The following is a 22,536-nucleotide window of genomic DNA, read 5'->3' on the forward strand; positions in this document are numbered from 1 at the left end:
ACCAGATTGTGAGATAAGGAAGATAATTGCCTGGTTGAATTCCTGAAGAAGGTGTCCCGTATTTTCGACTTATTTAAAGACCATGCAAAACATTGGTCAATCTTGTCTTTGTTGATATTATAAAATCCAGTAGGGTACCCATCATCTCCCAGGGTACTAATTGTGGTCATGTCATCTCTGGCCCTAATAATCTCTTCCTCTGAAATGCTGACTCCCAGAGTAGCACCTGCTGCTTGAGTCAATTTACTTAGGGATTTACTGGCTAAGAAACAGGCCACTAAGTCTTGAGTCGGAAACTGTTTGGAAATGAATAAGTGGGTGAAAATAACTAGAAAAGTCACTAATATAATCAGAATTGCCAACAAGTTCTCTTTTCCTGAGGTTGGTAGCAAACAGTCAGCCTGCTTGCACCCCATAATATTGCCTTGGTAATTGGTGCATTGCCTTTATTATTTGAGTTGTAGAGAGGGCATTGAGGTAAACTGGTCAGGAGAAGGGGAGGTGTTGTACTGCACAGTAACATATCCGATCACTGTCTCCAAGTCCTGCTAAGTCCCCCTAGCCCTCAGATGGCCTATCTATGTGTTCCTCATGAATATGCCCCTAGTAAAGGCTTTACTCTCTGCCCACTGTTTGATCAGATGTCACAAAACCCCCACTGTCTGAAACAAATTCCTACTTTTTCTGTGATCCACTGATGCCTAACTTAAGGCGCTGAAGAACTGGACATGATTTTATACCCCACCTTCAGAATGGCAGTGGATGATACAGATGGTAGCAAGTTCATTGATGTTAGAAAATAGTCTGCGAGTATGCAAGCTTCTGATACATTCATAACTTTCTTCAATTTGTCTCCTTTTCTGTAATTTTTTTTCTCACATTTTCTCTTCTCCCTTCATACCCGGATTGGTTGATGTAAAGGGGAGGAAAATACATGTCCTTTGAAAAAGACCTGGAGTCGTAGCAGAATTTGCCAGAGGTGTGCTTGTTTGTTCTCTAGTAAAACCAGCCTGTCAGAGGCCAAGGAAGTAAAGATGCTGCTCTTTGTTCCTCCCAGACCTTGCTTTCTGTACTCAAGTGCAATTAGCAGCAGAGACAATAGTAGAACTGTGCTGGGACACTTAAAATGTACACTTATGATAGGCACAATTGACTCCAGAAGAAAACCCAGAATAAGGGCAACCCTCAAAGCAATGTTGGTTGGTGACACAACTGACCCCTTGGAGCCAGGAGAATTTATTGATGATCCAAAAATAGTTTAGACACGTCTGCACAATGTTTACCAAGCGCCAGTGTCCCAGGTTCAGTATGTTACCAGGGATGACCACCATTGTCCCAAAGCTGACATTTTACCAGGAATAACCACCATTGTTCCAAGGCTGGATTGTTGCCAGGAATTAGCACCATTGAGCCAGGACCAACATGTTCCCATAGGTTAACACCGCTGTGCCAGTACCAGGATGCTGCCAGGAATTACCACCATTATGCCAAGGTCTGCATTTTATCTGGAAATTACCACCATTATGACAGGGCAAGCTTGTTGTCAGAGATTGCCACCATTGTGCCAGTCCCTACATGTTGCCAGAGATTATAACCCTTGTGTGAGAGATAGCAGATTGCCAGGAATTAACACCTGCAACTCCATTCAGAGTGCAAGTCACTCCCCATCCAGTGCCTGCAGGGGACCTACCCGAACTTCAACCTGCAGCAACCTAACCCTTGCTTACAGAAAAGTAGAGAGCAGTGGTATTCACCTGGATTATTGTAGATGCTAAAGCATCAAGTGGTCCAAGGAAGGAGATAGTATCAGGCGGATGCCACATGTCCCCTAGAGCAGCTGTAGCCAAAGACTCTTCATCTGTAGAGCACAGCTGACGAGGAAGTTGCCTGAAGGTATTGGGAGCTCAGGAGCATGCTTATAGCTGCACGTCCTCTGAAGGCAATTGTAGCTCTTTGGTGGAGAGACACACTGTCTGGTAGAGTTAACCGAGCTGTCACTCTTTTGACTCAGAATCAGTAACTGCCCACTTATATTTCCTTGCCATTCCCCTGTCCCCTTTTCTCATCCATTACGTCTTTTCTCTCAGGTGTCTCATTTCGTACTCACCTCTTGAGGTGCTCAATGGTTTTCTCCTACCATACTCTCTTAGGGAGTTTGCGTACCAGAGGGTTCAGGTTTCACGCTCCATATTTGAGGAGGCTCTTGACTCAGACCGACGAATGGTGCTAGTGGTGACTCTAGAGGGGAGGTACACACCTCAGGCGGGTTTGTGGCATTCTCATGGGCGGTGGTTGCTACCTTCTCCTCCTAGGCGACCTCCAGTCTCCTACCTTTTCCAGTTTTCCTAGGTTAAGACCTGCATTCATGGCTCTTACTTCCAACTGCAAGTGCAGAAGAAAAATAAACTGAAAAATAGTCCTATTGGTGGTAAAAAACCCATAAATAAAAGCATTTAGAGATTACAATGGGATAAGAAGCACCACTAATACGCATATAGACATATGACACTGCTAACTTTCGTAAAGGAAGGAGGATTTAGTAGTGGCTTGACATCCTTGTAGGAAAACACATAAAGTGCATACGCTGCGGTGAAGGGGGTTTGTCACCCCTCAGCAATTGTGAATGAACAATGCCCTACTTGGGCCTCACCCACAGCTTGTGGCATGCTTCATCATAGGCAACCTCTCCACCCTGGTAGGATGGTACCACCAGTGCGGACTTAACCTCCAAAGAGATGGGAGAGGGATTTCTTAGACAACGTATTACTGAACAGTGAGGGATCCAGATAAGCTAAAAAATACCTCGAGGTACCCAGGTTATCGCCTTTAATATTGGGAGCCTCAGGTTCGTATAAAAGCAATTCTGAGACAGAATGTAAGTACAATGACTCAATCAATCCCCCTCATGCCAGCATGTTTCTGCCCTTACTAACTGCCTATAGAGGTAACGGCCATGCATCAGGGCCAAGGATCCCTAATGGACTGGCCTATTCACCGTTAAAAATCACTGTGTGAAACCAGTTATACTAAGGTGAGCCCTACCTTGTTTGTGATAAATTGCACCTAAAGGAAGAAAAGTCACAAAATGTATAGAGAAAGGTTGGTATTCCTCATGCAGAGACCTTATTTCTCATTATGGAACACTAGTGAAACTGCACTGCGAGCCACACAACAGCACACGTGTAAAGTGACATACCAACATGCAAATTAAAATTACATTCAGTTCCTTCCCCTAACCAGGGGGATAACAGCTTCCCGGTCTGGCTTGGACGATGTCCTCTGTAGTCGCAGACTAGTAAAAATGGAGTAATATTTTCATTATGACACGAGAAAACCAGATTAAGCAGGTCCTTGCACCCAGCATACTGCAATTGTTAACCAACTATACCATCAGGTTGTGCGGGGACTGCGAACGACTACATATGCCTCTATGGCAATACCTCACCCATTTTTACATTCTGACCATGGCTCCCACTGCCACCAACGAGGCTGTGATCGAGGGCTTTCCTCTGGAGTTCTAACTGGCACTGATAATGGGTTCACTAAGGTGGGTACTTAATATATCTGCAACTTGAGAACCAGGGATTCCTCATCCTTTTCCCCAATAACAACTGTTAATATCTTCTTGGCAGATTGTTGGGTATTGTACCCTCACATAAAACAGTGTATCGGACGAGCTGACTTCACCCTGGTGGTACCATCTCACCAGGGTGGGAGAGGTTGCCTATAATGAAGCATGCCACAAGTTGTGGGTGACGCTTTCTCTTCCAAAAATAGGGGTCTTCCTTCTTGCCAGAGTTTCCAAAAGCCCACGCAGGGTTTTGTTAATTCACAATCATTCCAGCTTCCTAACTTTGTTGTGTTTTTTCTTACTGCTTAGGGAGTACGTGCGTTGGCTTTACCCCCCCCCCCCACTCCCTCCTTTGTTTGTGTGATTAAAGTTGACACCCTTGGACCCTTTGCTATGCGAGCGCAAGGGCCATGTTTTTCAGCTTGCATAGGAGTGTGTGCTTAGGTGTGCCATTGCAGAGCGATGTGAAGAATGCTCATTCTTGTACACAACCACATTAGTCTTTGCACAGTGACATTGAGACAAAACTTAGGATACATATCTGAGTAATCCAGGATGTTTAAATACTGGAGGAATCTATTGAAAAATTCAAGAGCATGGTCCGTTTTTTTTCTACATTGGTAATGATAAATTCTAAGATTATTCAAAGGTGATCGGGGAGTAGTTATCTGTATCAAGTTAAGATTTGAATCCTGATCCCTAGTTATTGTTCACTAAGACACAGGTTGACACTGCCTCATCGGACCGCGTAAATTAATGTTGATTGTGCACTTTTTTTTAGTACCTAGATCCTTGCCATCGTCGTTCAACTCACTCACCAAATAGTCCGGAAGCCCATCAGTTAAGCATTATAATGAATCATCATTAATTATAATGCTTTTTCAAACAAATCTTATCATTTATTTTGAAAAAGTCCTGTTATACTTTTTTTTTTTTTTACACAAGCCAAACGTTTGCCAAAACTAAATGGTTTAAAAAAAAAAAGAGAATATAATGTCAAAACTGTATGTGACAAAGTGAAATTGATTGGCTAAAGATGCTAAACTTCCAATCTCCACAGGTCCAATCTTCAGTGGCTGTTGGAACTCCTGACTACATCTCTCCAGAAATCCTGCAAGCCATGGAGGACGGGAAGGGGAAGTATGGGCCGGAGTGTGACTGGTGGTCTCTTGGCGTCTGCATGTATGAAATGCTCTATGGCGAAACGCCCTTCTATGCGGAGTCCCTCGTGGAGACCTATGGAAAAATTATGAATCACAAAGTTAGTATTTTTTTGTGTTGCAAGATAGTAATATTGTTATTAATAAGGAGCACTGCCGAGTGAGAGCAAATTGCATTTAGCTTTTCTTGCTAATTAGGTTACATACATTTATGATAAAAGGCTCATAAACCTGTGATATCTTTGAGACAGCTTGTTGTGAGTTTGACAATTTTTTTAGGTCTGGCCTAGTGACCGCTTTATTGTGTTGAAAGCAGTAGCGGCTCGTCCCCTGCCAAAGCGGTGAGGCGGACTGGAAGGAAGGGGGGGTCGGGGATACAAATATTGAAATAAAAAAAAGTACATGAATGCCGCCACCAACACCATCATCTCGTGCTCTTCCTGCTTCTGGGTGCAGGCTTCCAGACTGCACTGCGGCCAATTATGACACTGCTTGATAGCAGCGTCGGGATTGGCCTGCGCGCTGGCAACTTGCGCTCCCAGGCAGATGGGGAGCCTGTGCCTGCTCTCTCCAGCCCCTGCAACACAGCTGGGGCTGGAGAATGATTCACTGCACATGAGGGTTTGGCCGACCTGAGACGGGCGGGCAAACCCTCATGCGCAGTGAAGGGAGTGCACTACCACTCCCCCACTAGCAGTAACATCCCCTGGACCCACCCCCAGGACTCGTCAGAGTCCTGGAGGCGGGTCCAGGGGATTAAAATAAAACAATATTAAAACAGGTTTAAAACCCATTTTATTATCGTTTTATTTGTGCGTGGTGGCGCCCCTCCACTCTAATGGAGGGGCCACCGTTGGTTGAAAGCCTTATGTTTTCCAAAAAACATAATAAAAATACATACATTAATACATTTATACATATATTGTTTTTTTGGTCAGCCCTCTTTATGCATTGGTCTGTTCAAGTTCCAGTCACATTTTGCTTCTACCTATCAAATCACAAAGAATGGGCCATTGGATTAGCCAAGTATCCGTCTTCATTGGGCATGTTGGCCCTTTGCTTGTGTGCACATGTCCACAATCGCCTAACAATCAATCCAATCTGTGTCAGAGCTGGTGGGCCAACATTTATTTTCATTACATGTGTTAAATGTATTTTTGGATTACTTTTTTTAAATTCCTTTTTGCAAACCTGTACTCTTTTAGATAGCAGAATATTTACTTTTTATTACTGTAAAACATTTAATGCCTTTTGTATATGTTGTGCTCACGGCGTGATATTCAATAGGACTTTTGTCTAGTTTTTCCTATAAAAATATGTTCGAGGCATGTGGGCTGCTGAATTCATATCTTGTTCATAGATCGCCGCCTAGTGTTGGGTCCGGATGATTGCACATTGTTGTCCTGGAAGAGTCTTCGAAGTATCACGAGATAGGTGGCTCCTCCCCTGGACTACAGTGCGCATGGGCATCGACTCCATCCTCAGATTGTTTTTTTCCGCCATTGGGTTCGGATGCATATTTGTTAACTCAAGTTCGGAATCGATCAAAACTTTCTTTTTGGCCAAAAGGCCTTTAGTTCTCGTCGGTATTGTCTCGATCGGTGCCCAGTTCTTGTTCCAGCTCGGTTCGAGCCGCACCTCCAGTCAGCCGCGTGGCTTTTCGGCACTGTAGGCCTGAACGACGCCAGAGGCCTTATCAACGACCCATCATGGAACGGAGCCCGTTCAAGAGATGTCCCGTCTGCAACTCGAAATATCCTCATATCGACGTCCACCCGGTGTGCAACAAGTGTCTGTCTCCGGATAACGATAAAGCCAACTGTATGGCTTGTTCTCGTTTCCGCTCCAAGAAGACAATTCGACTTCGACGCGCAGCGCGCAAGGAGGCCCTTCAGACGGCACCTGACCCGGTGAACATTTTCGATACCGAGGACGATGAGGGAGTCGAGCAGGAATTTCAAGTATCTGATCCTGCGTCGGAGGTAGACTCCAACTATGATGCAGATGTCGAACTGCTCGACGCTGAAGAAGTCGTCGACGAGGTAGGAGACGACGACGTGGTCTTTGGGGCCGAAGGAGATAGCTCAAGCGAAGAGCAAGACCCGAACGTTGATACGGGGGTCGGGACCTACACAATCGATAAGGCTCTGGTCGAGGGATCGCCACATGGCCTTACCCGAGATCGTACAATAAGTTCTACGGCCTCGCCTCATGGCCCGGCTACAGACATTTCTAGCGAGCCGATGGTTGACCGACCGAAAGAGAAAGCATCGGTGTCTACACAACCAAAAGCACTGGAGGCGAAATCGAAACCGAAAGTGCGTATTGCTTTGGTCGGCTCGAAGTCCTCCGAACTATCGGCGCCGACGAAGCAGAAGAGTGTTATCGACCCGGTGAGGTCGCTAAAGGGTGTCGAACTGAAGACTGCAACGTCTAAAAAACTGGTTAAGGCTGTCAAACCGAAGAAGTCGGCGCCGAAGGCCGTCGACACAGGAAAAGGGCTCGGAGCTCAGAAGGTTCTCGATGTTACCAGTCACCCACACAAGGCTAAAAGCGGTGCGAACCTCAAGTCCACGCCTGGCGCTGCCTCGAAGGAATCCGTCGAGTCCACTCAGCAGTCCGCCTCCTTTTCAAAGCAGGTGTCTGACTCGCTAAAACGCATTCAGGAGTAAGCTTCTACTGTCGGACCGAAGAATACTCCACCAGCGAAACCTGCCAGTGTACCTCCAAAATCGTCGGCGCCCATCCAGTTCGCGCTACCGCCGAAGGTGGTACCCAAGGCCTTCGCCCCTAAGACGGCCGTCGAAGCGCCCAAGAAGGTGTCCACGGTGCCGAAGCCCACAACTGCAGAGGTGGTCACAAAGAGTCGTCAGCCTCTGCTTGCAGAGCAGTCGAAACAATCATCGACGCCGACACCGGTAGACTTTCAATTTACAAACGAAAGATCACCCCGGAACAACCAATGGAGTCTTATAAAATTCCTTTAAAAAAGAAGAAGGATTCCACTACGTCACCCCTTCTTGTCGAACCAATTTCCCAACAGGGCCAGGTCACTGCTCCTATCTCGCCCACTTACTCAGATGTGCAACAGGGGAAGGTGACAATGAGGAGTATAATTATCCTATGGACACTGATCCCGAGGATCACAATGAACCCTGACCGGACACTGCTGACCCAGGAGATCCACACTCTGCCCAAGACAGTCAGGTGTATACTGTAAAAACCTCGCCTACTGAAGACTCAGCGGCGTTTAATGCGCTTATTGAAAGGGCAGCCAAAAATAATGATGTCCAGCTCCATGCTGACCCTGTTGAAGTGGATTTTTTGTTTGACACCTTCTCCACCTCAGAGAGAACTGTCAAGACTCTGCCAATGCTAAAGGGTGTCTTAAAACATGCTGGAGACATTTTTAAAGAAAACACAGGAGCAAGGGTGATAAACCCCAGGATTGAAAAAAAAGTACAAACCAGCACCTGAGGACCCTACCTATATCAGGGGACAGTTGCCCTTGGACTCTCTAGTTGTTTCAAATGCCCGGAAGAGGGCAAACTCACAAACAACGGGTGATGCTCCTCCCCCTGACAAAGAATCTAAAGTGCTAGAATCATCAGGGAAGAGGGTGGCAGCTCAAGCGGCCAATATTTGGCGCATTTCCAACACTCAGGCACTCTTGGCCAGATACGACAGGGCACATTACGATACACTTGAGACCCTTTTACAACACTTGGCAGATGAATATAAGGAGGCAGCTGAGATGCTCATACAGGAAGGGAAGCTTATATCTAATGCATCTATCAAGTGTGAACTGGACGCAGCTGACACCGCGGCCAGGGCCATTAACACAAGTGTAATGTTACGGCGACATGCCTGGCTAAAAATCTCCGGTTTCAAGCCAGAAATACAAACCACCATACTAAATCAGCCTGTAAATCCAGATCACTTGTTTGGACCGGAGGTGGACACCACCTTAGAAAAAATGAAAAAGGACACTGAGACTGCCAAGTCGATGGGGGCTCTGCAGTCGCAGCAGTTCAGGGGTGTTTCTTTTCGTCGCTCAAACAATAGGGGAGTTTCCAGAGGCCAGCTGTCACAACAAACACAGTACAGTAAAGGAGGCGCCCCAAACCACTTACACCAAACAAAGTAGAGGTGGCTATCGTGGGAACAGCGCCAAAGGCAGAGGTCGTGGAAACAACAGCTCCCGATCCTCCACCACTAACAAACAGTGACTCCTTGTCACTGCCCCCCGACCATACCACGCCCGTCGGGGGGAGACTACAACAGTTTCTGCCAGTCTGGAAATCCATCACTACAGACAGGTGGGTGACAAAGCTTATCCAGTACGGTTATTGTCTGGAGTTGACATCCACTCCACCCAACATACCCCCAAGACACCGTCCTATGTCCACAGAGCATTTGCACTTATTGCAGCAGGAGGTAGTCGTCATGCTGCAAAAAGGGGCAATGGAGCTCGTGCCTGTGGAAGAAAGAAGTACAGGAGTGTACTCACTGTACTTCTTGATCCCAAAGAAGGACGGGTCCCTCAGACCCATACTGGACCTCAGACCCCTAAACCAGTACATTCTATCAGAACACTTTCACATGCTGACTTTGCAGCAAATTCTACCGTTACTCAGTCAGGGAGATTTCCTTGCAACATTAGATCTGAAGGATGCATATTTCCGTATTCCGCTACACCTGTCACACAGAAAATACCTCAGGTTCACCATTCACAATCAGCATTATCAATTCAAGGTCCTCCCTTTCGGAGTGACAACGGCGCCCAGGGTCTTTACGAAGTGCCTGGCGACAGTAGCTGCACACCTACGGAGACAGAACGTTCATGTCTACCCTTATCTGGACAACTGGCTTATCCAAGCAAAGTCGTCCGAGCAGTGTGCCGCCCACATGTCCCACACCATTCATCTTCTTCACGATCTGGGATTCTCACTCAATTATCCAAAGTCCCACCTTCAGCCCGCCCACGTGCGGCAGTATCTGGGCGCGACAATAAATAAGCTGGCAGCCAAAGCACAGCCAAATTCAGTGAGGATCAACAGCATTCAATTGCTGATACAAAAATTCAGACCGCACCACTCGCTTCCGGCACGAGTGTTCATGCAGTTGTTAGGCATGATGGCCTCCTGCATTTTCATAGTCCCGCACGCGAGACTACATATGCGTCCGCTTCAGGAGTGCTTAGCACGTCAGTGGACTCAGGCTCACGGACAGTTAAAAGACCTAGTGTTGGTGACCGGTCGTGCATACAACTCTCTGCATTGGTGGAATCCACGAAATCTTTGCAAGGGCCGACCGTTCCAGGAGCCTGGGCCACAGATTGTTCTGACAACGGACGCGTCGCTCCAAGGATGGGGAGCTCATGTACTCCACTACACAGTGCAGGGACTATGGACAACGCAGCAAAGGAAGATGCACATCAACCTTCTAGAACTGATGGCTATCTTCATGGCAATGAAAGCATTCAAAGTACATCTGTGCAACAAGGTCGTGTTGATCCGGACGGACAACATGACGGCCATGTACTACATTCAGAAGCAGGGAGGCACACACTCTCCACAGTTGTCTCATCTGGCACAGAGCATGTGGAAGTGGGCCATTCAGAGGAACATCTTCCTCATGGCGGAACACCTCCCAGGCAAAGACAATCAGATGGCGGACCTGCTCAGCAGGTACAGCCACCAAATGCACGAGTGGGAGATACATCCATCAGTGCTCCACCCGTACTTCCAGCAGTGGGGTCATCCACAGATAGACCTGTTCGCCACAAAGGAAAACGCCAAATGCCAAAGCTTTCCCGCCAGGTTTCCACACCCACAGTCGCAGGGCAATGCGATATGGATGAACTGGTCAGGCATATTTGCATACGCTTTTCCCCCAGCACCTCTAATACCGCTGGTGGCACGCAAGCTGAAGCAACACTCAATGACACTCATCCTAGTTGCTCCAACGTGGGCACGCCAACCATGGTACACCACGTTCCTAGAACTATCCGTGGTGCCGCATCAAAGGCTACACCTCACACCCAGCCTTTTGACGCAGAGCCATGGTGACATTCAGCATCCAGATCCGCAACAGCTCAACCTGGCGATCTGGCTCCTGAGGTCTTAGAATTTGGCTACCTCAACTTGCCTCCCGACTGTATGGACATCATAAGAGAGGCAAGAAACCCCACCACCAGAGCTTGATATGCAGCAAAATGGAAGCGGTTTGTCATTTATTGTACAGACCACGACATCAATCCGCTAGACTCATCTACTCACAACATCATTTGTTACTTGCTACACCTATACAAATGCAATCTAGCCTATGCTTGCATTCGTATACATTTGCCCGCAATTGCAGCTTATCTACAAAACAGGCAGCATCTCTCGCTTTTCAGAGTGCCTGCCATTAAAGCTTTTCTAGAGGGACTCAAACGAGTTATTCCTCCCCGGACCCCACCAGCTCCTGAATGGAACTTGAATGTGGTCCTCACCAGGCTCATGGGTCCACCTTTTGAGCCTCTACATTCATGCGAGATTCAGTTCTTGACGTGGAAAGTGGCTTTCCTAATAGCAATCACATCGCTGCGACGCGTTCGTGAACTCCAGGCACTAACTATACAAGAGCCATTCATACAGATTCACTCCAACAGGGTGGTACTTCGCACTAACCCTACGTTTCTTCCTAAGGTGGTTTCACAGTTCCATATCAATCAAACTATTGAACTGCCTGTTTTCTTCCAAAATCCTGAGTCTGTGGCAGAGAGAATGCTCCACACACTAGACGTCAAGAGAGCTTTAATGTACTACATTGATAGGACCAAAGATTTTCAGAAAACAAATCAACTGTTTGTTGCCTTTTCACCACAACACAAAGGCAACTCCATTTCCAAAGCAGGTATAGCCAGGTGGATTGTTAAGTGCATTCAAATTTGCTATCACAAAGCCAAGCGCACGTTAACGGTTCCCCCACGGGCCCACTCCATGCGAAAGTTGGGGGCCTCCATGGCTTTCCTTGGAAATATTCCTTTAGAAGACACATGTAGAGCAGCCACATGGTCTACCACACACACATTTACAAAACACTACTGTGTAGATGTGCACTCCAAACAGCAGGCAGCTGTAGGACAGGCTGTTCTCAAAACACTTTTTCAGACTGCTGCAGCTGGCACAGGCGGCCACTGCTAATTGAGGGACTGCTCAAGATATGAATTCAGCAGCCCACATGCCTCGAACCGAATATGCTACTTACCAGTATGCATCTGTTCTTGGCATGTAGGGCTGCTGACATTCATATCGCCCACCCTCCTCCCCGGCGCCTGTAGCAGCTGCAGCACTTAAATTTACTCTTAGCATGGTCATCACTCACAGTGTTACTCTCCATCTTTGCCACAATGGCCAAAAACAATCTGAGGATGGAGTCGATGCCCATGCGCACTGTAGTCCAGGGGAGGAGCTACCTATCTCGTGATACTTCGAAGACTCTTCCAGGACAACAATGTGCAATCATCCGGACCCAACACTAGGCGGCGATCTATGCACAAGATATGAATGTCAGCAGCCCTACATGCCAAGAACAGATGCATACTGGTAAGTAGCATATTCGTTGTTTACATCAGTGGAAGGCGAAGGACTCAATACAAATGTCAATGGCAAGTGTTTCAGATTTAGTGCTAAAACCTAGGTGGCAATATTTATAATAGTTGTTTTCATACGATGATTCGTACACCGTTTTTGGTATTTCCCAAGTGTTGTCTAACAAAGGTATTACCTTTTCACCAATTGGGAACTTGAATTCAACACACAATGAAGCACACTAATAGGAAAATCAGTGTCTGTTTTGTAGGCATGTTTCCCACCAGTGTTTTGAGATTGTGGTAGAACCTTTCTCGGGACAATGAAAACACGATATATGCTTATTTACCGCAGTCATAACCACAAATAAATCTCAAACATACAAGTTTTGCAGTAGTCCCACTTCTTTTGCTACTGGGTGACATTTGAACAACCCCTCCCAAAGTTTTTCCATTTTTTGATGTTCCTACTATAATTATTTTTTTCATGAACAGCTTTTATAGAATTTTCATTTAAACCTGAATAAAGTGTTCGATAATATGCATGGACATGTTTTGCCCTCGTTATAAATCAAAACATACACAATGCACTAAAATATGCCACTTTCTAAATTCACCAAAAATTATAAGTATGTATATTTCTGTACTTGAAATGCCCCTAAAGATAATGCAGTGGATGGCAATGAACTAGCAGTAGGCACTCCTAACAATGCCAAGGTATCAAAACGTCTAAAGATTTTGAGGTTATAGATTTGAGGCATAAATTTACGCACATTCATGACAATAACAACTCAGCTACAGGTTTATGTATGAAAGTAATCAAATGAAAAGACCTTTTCTGATGGATATATCTTCATATGGATTCCTCACCTTAAGAACTATCCTTCCAGGCTTTAACTTGGTCTGGAAAATATGTTCCTATCAATATCCCTCCAGCCCTGCCAGGTGGCGCCACGTTACTACAGCCATGACGCCGCCTCCGGGCATGATGACACCTGAGTTTAGTGCCAAGTGCCCCCACTGGCAGTACTTCCTTTTCTTACACACCTCTTCAATGCAAGTCTGGAGCTCTCTCTCTGTTTCAGTGAGGAAATTCATCAGTATTAGACAGAAACTAGGTGAAATGACTCGTCCAAAATCTACATCTTCAAGTCTTGTCACAGATACCACATGATGATTTCCAGTTTGGATCGGCATTACAATTAAATATTGTTTCTGATAGATACATCTGCCGTGTGGATTCCTCACCTTGTGAATATCCCCCTGCGTCAGCAACATTCGGAAATTCTTTTTGTAGCTTGGCGCCGACGTGGACCCGGACGTCATAGAGGCACGGCATCGCTCGCGACTCCGCTGACGTCACCGACGCCTACAATAGGCCCACGCCAGCGTGATGACATCAGTTCCCTTTTTTCCGCGTTTTTGACGCTAACGGTTTTCTGGGATCGTCTGTAGCCTTTGCTGTAACTTTGTTACTTGCTATTCTTTCTAGTCTCTTTGTCTTCTCTCTTTCGACATGACCTCGAAAAAGACCGGATTTAAGGCCTGCGGAGAATGTAACAAAATAATGTCCATCACAGACCCACATGAATGCTGTTTGTGGTGTCTGAGCTCCGACCACGACGTCGAAGAATGCCAATCCTGCAGGAAAATGACACCAAAAGCCCTAAGGGAAAGGGAGGCAAAACTTCTTGTTGCCAAGTTTAAAGAAGGAAAAGAGAAGAAGAAATCAAGATCGCGAACTCGACGTTTGAAGTCAAGGTCTCGATCTAGGTCGAGATCGGATTCGTCTTCGGCCCATGCTTCAAGATCTTCAAAGAGGAAGCATAAAAAGAGAACCCATGAATCCCGACATCGATCAAGGAAGGAATCGGGTTCCAAGCCGAAGTCGCAGGTGAAACTGATCGAGAAGGTGATAGTATCGTCGGCTTCGGAAGAACAGGATGCCGAAGTTGAGGCGTCGCATGCGGGTTCACCGAGTTCGCCGATACAGAAAGCTGTTCCATCTCCGGACCCATCCCATCCTTCAGGTCGGGAGGATGAAGGTGAGGAGGAGGTGGTTGGAGAGGGAGAGGCTCAGATGCCCAAAGGTCGTACGACTCCGGTGCACCAGCCCGAAGAGGAGGTCGATGTCGTTTTGACTCCACGCCCTCAAGATCAGCCTGGGGGTTCATACCCTACCTTCCCGGCTCCAGGTCAGGATCCCACGCATTTCCTGAATGCGATGTTCGGGATTTGTTCAAGGGCTATGCACCCCTCTGGGGCTCCTACTGGTCCTATGGGTCCGTTGGCATATGGTCTGGGTGTTCCTCAATCCTATGCACCTGCGCCCTTTATTCCCTTTATGCCGGCTCCAGCGCCGCATTGGCATTATCCGACTCCGGCGAGGCCTTCGACTCCGAAGCCATCGACGCCGAGATCGATGACTCCAATTCCATCGACGCCAGTTCCGTCAACTTTGATGCCGAACCCTGAACGACGTCATGGATCTCTTCCTCGTCCGACGTCGATTTCGACGCCGGCTCCGGCTCCATCGAAGTCGATGGCGGATCCAACGGCTTCGAATGTGAAGCAAAGATCAAGGCGTGAAGCCCAGAGGTTGATGGAGGAGGAAAGATATCGAGAGGAGTATCTAGAAGAAGGTGAACTTCAAGAGTCTGAAGATCCTTTTGAGGACCTGTCTGTAGCTAGTGGCCTAGAACTGTCACCTGAATGGGACCTTGTTTCAGTTTCTGATGAGCCTTCAAGGGACGTGACACCTTATCATGTAGTGATAAAAAAGGCTGCAAATTTATTGAATGTTGCTCTACCAACTGCAGAATTTAAATCTAATCTGCTCACAGAGGTTCTTCACTCTCCCTCATCAGTAACTGAACCGTTGTTACCTTTTAATGATGCCTTAAAGGATCCAATTTTGGAGATTTGGAAAAATCCTGTATCAGCTCCTGCTGTATCTAGGGCTGTAGCTAGGAGGTATAGAGCGGCTCCTGAAGACCCGGAATTTTTAACCTTTCATCCTCTATCGGAGAGTTTGGTGGTGCAAGCGGCCTGTTCCAAAAGATCTACAGGTGCATTTCCACAGGTCCCAGCAGAAAAGGAGTCGAGAAAACAGGATCAGACTGCAAAGAAAGTTTTCTCCTCTGCCAGTATGGCTTTGAAGTCCACAAACGCAACCTGTTTGATGGGGCGTTATATCCACGCTCTTATGGACACGGTGAAACAGTTGGTGCCCAAGATACCTGAGAATGATAGAAAAGACTTCCAAGAGGTAATCTCTGATACTCAAGCTGCAGCAAGGCAGGTTATTCAGAGTGGATTGGATACAGCAGATTCTGTGGCGAGGGTCATGGGCTCTTCCATAGCGACAAGAAGGGCTGCGTGGTTGAAGTCTAGCGAATTTTCCACAGATGTTCAGGCGGCATTAATGGATCTTCCATTTGATGGGTCTGGATTGTTTGGAAAAAAAGCAGACACTGCTTTGGAACGCTTTACAAACAGCAGTGCGACATCAAAGTCGTTGGGTCTCCAATCCAGGGGCACTTTTGGAAGACGTTCAAGAGGGTTTGGCAGATCTTCTTTTCGAACCTATAAGTCAACCCAGCAGCAGCCACAGCAGCAGCAAAACACATTATATAGATCTTATAGAGGCAAGCAAAGGACCAGAGCTCGGGCCGTAACGCTTCCTCCTCTTCCTCCTCTTCCCCATCCCAGCCCCCAACCACCGCAGCAAAGCAGCCCTAGATCCGCCATTCTGGATCATGTGGGCCCAGTGGGGGGCCGGCTTACCCATTTTTTTTTACAAGATTGGGAATTAATAACATCGGAACTTTGGGTTCTCAATCTTGTAGAGAATGGGTATGCTCTTCCCTTTAGGGAATTTCCCCCAAATTACCCTCCTTGCCAGGGTTATTGTTCGGAGGACCACCTGCTTCTCTTGCAGGAAGAAGTCCTGGCGCTGTTTCGAAAAGGTGCGATAGAGGTGGTTCCAGAGCAGGAAAGGGGTCAGGGATGCTACTCCCGGTATTTCCTGATCCCCAAAAAGGATGGCAGGCTTCGGCCAATTCTGGATCTCAGGATCTTGAACCTTTACCTGAAACAGGAAAAGTTCAAGATGCTCACTCTTGCACAGGTTCATCAAGCGCTGCTGGAAGAAGACTGGATGGTGTAGATCGACTTGCAGGATGCATATTTTCATATTCCCATCTTTAAGTCGCACAGAAAGTATCTCCGTTTTACGGTTGGGTCGCAACACTACCAGTTTGCAGTCCTTCCGTTTGGCCTTACTACTGCGCCTCGAGTCTTCACCAAGGTGATGGCAGTGGTGGCAGCTCATCTCAGGAGGTCGGGGATTCCTGTATTCCCGTATCTGGACGACTGGCTGATCAAAGCGGAGTCGCCGGAGAAGGTGCTCCATCATCTGCAAGAGACAACTCAGTTGTTGCACAGGTTGGGTTTTTCGATAAATGTACCCAATTCTCACCTGGTGCCCTCACAGCGCAACCTGTTCATAGGTGTGGTACTGGACACTACTGTGTGTCGTGCATTCCCTCCTCCTCAAAGGATTCGCGACATACAGGAAATGATTCCTTTGTTCTACAATGGAGCGGTCGTTCCAGTCCTGAAGGTTCTTCGCCTGCTCGTCTGATGGCTTCTTGCATTCTGTTGGTCAATCATGCACGCTGGCACATGAGGGCACTCCAGTGGTGCCTCTGCAGACAGTGGTATCAGCACAACGGAGATCTCAGGGAGTCGGTGAGGATCTCCAGAGAAGCTGCAGCGGATCTGTCTTGGTGGAGCATGGAAGGCAATCTGTCACAAGGAAAGCCTTTTCAACTTCCTCCATCGGTGGCCACAGTAATAACGGATGCATCCACTCTAGGGTGGGGTGCTCATCTGGGGGATCTGGAGGTCAAAGGTCTTTGGTCTCCAGAGGAAAGGTTGCTTCACATCAACCTTCTAGAGTTGCGGGCGATACGTCTGGCGCTCAAGGCCTTCCTCCCTTCCCTTCGCGGTCAGTCGTTTCAAGTCCTGACGGACAACACGACTGCGATGTGGTACATCAACAAGCAGGGAGGAGTGGGGTCGCAGTGTCTCTGCAGAGAGGCTCTGCGTCTCTGGTCCTGGGTTCAGGACCATCAGATTTGTCTGATGGCAAATCATCTGGCCGGAGTTCAGAACGTTCGTGCAGGCAGTCTCAGTCGGCAGTTCTCACCTGCTCAATCCCTAGTGTACTTTTCATACGGCCAGCCGGAGAAGCCACCCATGCCTTCTGCTGCGGTGCAAAACCTGAGGACCTGACACCCCCGCTGTAAATACTCAAGGAAGCCAACCTCTACCTCCTCGCAACCGCTTAAACCTGGTGGCTGCAATTTCGAGCGCTCCGGCCCCTGTCATATTAGGAAGCTAGCGTTCCCCGATGTGTTTTTGCTCCACTTGCATTGTTAAACTCCTGACGCCTCAAACCGGTGACCAGAGCCTGAATTGCCTCTCCTCATGGCTATCTGTTTCCCTGAAACATATTAGTTTCATCACGAAAAACGTCTGTTTCCCTTGTGACCCCCTCTCCCACCACCTCACCTCTGCCCTGATGAAGGTGTAGCCCACACTGGGCTATATACCGAAACGCGCGTCGGCGTCTGTTCCACCCTTGGAACCTACCAAACCATCTGGGACTCTATGTCACCTGTCCCTAATCCATCTTATGCATCTGTGGCCATTGGGTGAAGTGGTATTTGATGTTTGAATGAGTATGTTTGTGTGTTGGTGTTAGTGTTGTGGGAGTATGGGTTATGAATAGGAATCAATCCCTTTGTTAAATATTTTATTATTATGTATATAAATATATATAAATGTTTCTGTTGAATATGTTTGTCCATATCACTAAAAAAATAAAATGAAAATGCTAAAAATGAATTTCTAATAAACAGACTTGATAATATCAATTTGTTTGGTTCTTTTGGAGATATCCATTCTCGGTTCAGAGTGTGATTTAAAATTGTTTGGACCTCCCGTAAGCCTCTTTGTAATTACAGGGTAGATGCCCCTCCTTGTTTGATTCTATTTCCCCGTCTACCTGCCCTGGATTGATGTGGGGTCCCCCCTCCTTTTGAAGGAATGAACAATCATGCACGCTGGCACATGAGGGCACTCCAGTGGTGCCTCCGCAGACAGTGGTATCAACACAACGGAGATCTCAGGGAGTCAGTGAGGATCTCCAGAGAAGCTGCAGCGGATCTGTCTTGGTTGAGCGTGGAAGGCACTCTGTCACAAGGAAAGCCTTTTCAACTTCCTCCATCGGTGGCCACAGTAATAACGGACGCATCCACTCTAGGGTGGGGTGCTCATCTGGGGGATCTGGAGGTCAAAGGTCTTTGGTCTCCAGAGGAAAGGTTGCTTCACATCAACCTTCTAGAGTTGCGGGCGATACGTCTGGCGCTTAAGGCCTTCCTCCCTTCCCTTCGCGGTCAGTCGTTTCAAGTCCTGACGGACAGCACAACTGCGATGTGGTACATCAACAAGCAGGGAGGAGTGGGGTCGCAGTGTCTCTGCAGAGAGGCTCTGCGTCTCTGGTCCTGGGTTCAGGACCGTCAGATTTGTCTGATGGCAAATCATCTGGCCGGAGTTCAGAATGTTCGTGCAGACAGTCTCAGTCGGCAGTTCTCTGCCGACCACGAGTGGAGGCTTCACCCGGAGGTTGTTCACGACATCTTTCAGATGTGGGGGACTCCTCGGGTGGACCTGTTCGCCACTTGCGAGAATGCTCACTGCCTGTCATTCTGCAGTCTCCAGTATCCGATGCAAGGAGCTTTGGGGGACGCGTTTCTGTTGAGTTGGAACTCGCAACTCCTTTACGCGTTTCCTCCCATACCTTTGATTCCTCGGGTTCTGAGGAAAATTCGCCAAGACCGGGCCCAAGTTCTATTGATCGCCCCGAATTGGCCAAGAAGGGTGTGGTACTCAGACCTTCTCCACCTCTACTCTCACCTGCCGCTCCGTCTCCCTCACAGGGCAGATCTCCTCTCTCAGATGGAGGGGCAGGTTTTACACCCCCACCTCCAGACCTTACACCTTCATGCCTGGAGATTGAACGGGGCAACCTGAATTCCTTTTCCCTCCCGCCTGACGTTGTGGATGTCATCTTGTCAGCCAGGCGTGACTCCACTAAGTCCATTTCTTCATATAGATGGTCGAAATTTGTCACATGGTGTGGGGAAAAATCTATTGACCCTTTGAGAGCCCATTTGTCTGATGTTCTTCAGTTTGCTCTTTCTCTGGCGCAACAGGGGCTTGCTGTTGCCACAGTGAAAGGCTATCCTTCAGCGGTGTCGGCATTTCTTTGTTTGCCTGACCAGCCATCTCTTTTTAAATCTCCTGTGGTTTTAAGGTTTTTGAAGGGCCTCACAAATAAGTTCCCTCCTACTCCTTTTATTGTGCCTCAGTGTGACTTATATCTTGTTTTGACTTTTTTGATGGGTGCTCCCTTTGAGCCTCTTCACAAATGTCCTATGAGGCTTTTGACTCTTAGGACAGTTTTCCTCGTTGCAATAACCTCGGCAAGGAGGGTAAGTGAGCTTCAAGCTCTTAGTTCCAAGCCGCCTTTCTTGACCATTCATGCCGAATGGTTCTTAGGACCAGGGCTGCTTTTCTGCCTAAGGTGGTGACTCCTTTCCACCTTGGTCAATCCATTACCCTCCCTACCTTTTATCCTCCCCCACATCCTTCCAAGGAGGAGGAGAGGTTGCACCGTCTGGACCCCAAGAGGGCGGTGTCTTTTTACTTGGACAGGACTAGAGACTGTCGGTTGGATGACCAGCTCTTCATTGGCTTTGCTGGCTGCAAGAAAGGAAGAGCGGTCCATAAAAGAACTTTATCAAGATGGATCGTCCTCTGTATAAAGATCTGCTACTCTTTGGCCGGTAAGGAACCACCAGAGGGTATAAGGGCTCATTCTACAAGAGCTAAGTCTTCAACCTCAGCATTGGCTAGAGGTGTTCCTGTAGAGGATATTTGTAGAGCGGCAACTTGGTCTTCCCTCCAAACTTTCGCGAAGCATTACTGCTTGGATTCCGAAGTGAGGAGGGACGGCCACTTTGCGCGTTCTGTCCTTCAGGATTTCCTGGTTTAGAAGAGTGGACACCCTCCTCCGGGAGTGGGGACTGCTGTGGGACTCTATTCACAAGGTGAGGAATCCACACGGCAGATGTATCTATCAGAAGAACAAGTTACTTACCTTCGGTAACGCTTTTTCTGGTAGATACAATATCTGCCTGTGGATTCCTCACTGACCCACCCTCCTCCCCGTTGTCCATTCTTCTATGCCAGTGTTTCTATTATGTATTTATTTTATTGTCAAATGTTTTATTGCATTTGCTTCACACTGTGTGTGTTACCTTGATATTTGTACTGCGTATACTGTGTATATGTCTACTGTCATTGGTCCGTCCGTGTGCCTCGAAGGCATGGAAAAAAGGGCGTAACTGATGTTATCACGCCGGCGTGGGCCTATTGTAGACGTCGGTGACGTCAGCGGAGTCGCGAGCGATGCCGTGCCTCTATGACGTCCGGGTCCACGTCGGCGCGAAGCTACAAAAAGAATTTCCGAATGTTGCTGACGCAAGGGGGATATTCACAAGGTGAGGAATCCACAGGCAGATATTGTATCTACCAGAAAAAGCGTTACCGAAGGTAAGTAACTTGTTCTTCTAGGATCAGAGTACATCGCTTTATTCTGGGATTCTACTATCTCCATGCACCCAAAGGCAGTCTGCGACTGGGGTGCCAAGTGGTTTCTGGCTAACTCCCATAGGGAGATGCTTAATAATCTCTTTCAGTCAAAGTGAAGTCACCTGTCAGGCTACGTACGATCTCCAAAGAGACTTTTCCACAAACAAGCACCATAGGATAGAGAAGTCCTTTTCTTCCTTGGTGAAACAGTCCCGCTCCCAGATCCATTCAGAATCTTGTTGACATTCTCCGATTCTGAACTTTATCTCAGCTTCAGAGAAGTTCCTGACATTGAAATAGATGAGACTGGAGTTTCTGGGGCCCATTGGCTTGCTTTAATGAACTAGTTCAAGATGACAACTGCTCCTTTGGGGCACCTGTCAAAGCAGAGAACTTTTTTGCTGGCTTGGTGACTCATGGTGTGGATTCCCCAACACTGCACCCCCATGGGCCTTAAAACAAGTTAAATTCTGCCAAGGTGCCATCCTCTGCTCATTTGGCTCCTCCATCTTCACTGACGAAGATGCAACTCTTGCAGCCAACGCCGATGCTGCTCATGATGGTAAAAAAAGTCCGAAGACATTATCCTTGTTGTGTGGAAAAATGGTATTATCAACTATAATGATGTTCCCCTGTTAGAGCATCTGCCTAGAAATCGGAAATTTGCCTGGATGCAGGATATTTCTGGCCCCTGACTTTAAAACCCTCACAGTGATCGACAAAAATTATGGCCATACAAAAGATGACAAGTTGGAGACTGTTAACCACCTTCCCAATTTTGATACTAATGCTGGCTTACATCGGGAATTGCAAAATATGGGTGGCCTAGATACCTCACCACAAGGGTACATCCCTTACCACTTTGGCCCTGCCTCAGAGTTAGTCACCTCATTTTCAACTGGTGCATGAATAGAAGCTGAACCCCTGGGCTTGATCTTGCCCTTTGTGAGATGAAGGCTAATTTTGATTGAGATATTGGAAATGTTTTCCTCAGTGATGGAGGTTGCTTTCATCCAGTGAAGTCCTCTTGAATTGTATTATGGCTGCATGGGAAAAACTCTTTTTCGAACTAGCCGTCACCAGACATATTGCCAGACGTTCTCTCGCCCATCCCTGGAAAGTCTGGTTGAATGAACCTGATCTTGGAATCAGAACCCAAACACCTTCCCTACAGCGCCTCCTGGTGAAGTTAAAAAAGCATGACTCTTTGGCGAAAAAGGTCTTTCTGTCTGGTTCCCTGGCCCCTCCACACTGCTAATGCCACCTGCCTTCTGGGTCATTATGTCCATCCTTTGCTGTACTTGGCAAAGCTTATTGTGTTCAGTTTGCCCGACTATGAAAAAGCAATTTTCGGATTTAGTCAATGACTGCGTGCATGCATCCAAACAGACTTTTAATTGTGGCCTGAACTTCACAGACACTGTTGCTTGATCTGTGGTAACAACTATCGCTCTGCGGTGACAACCTTGGATGTGTTCCACTTGATTCTCCTGCCACATTTATGG

General features: G+C 47.4%; 1 protein-coding gene across 2 annotated transcripts in view; it reads left to right on the forward strand.

Moving 5' to 3' along the window:
* The window catches only part of CDC42BPA (CDC42 binding protein kinase alpha), a 1,077,984-nt gene that overhangs the window by 531,700 nt on the left and 523,748 nt on the right, over window positions 1–22,536 (forward strand). For both annotated transcript variants that reach the window (XM_078649868.1, XM_078649869.1), the window contains exon 7: window positions 4,632–4,832. In XM_078649868.1, coding sequence (XP_078505994.1) covers window positions 4,632–4,832 — 201 coding nt within the window. The remainder of the gene's footprint in view (window positions 1–4,631; window positions 4,833–22,536) is intronic.

Source organism: Lissotriton helveticus, chromosome 6 (genome assembly GCF_964261635.1).
Source record: "Lissotriton helveticus chromosome 6, aLisHel1.1, whole genome shotgun sequence".
NCBI lineage: Eukaryota > Metazoa > Chordata > Amphibia > Caudata > Salamandridae > Lissotriton > Lissotriton helveticus.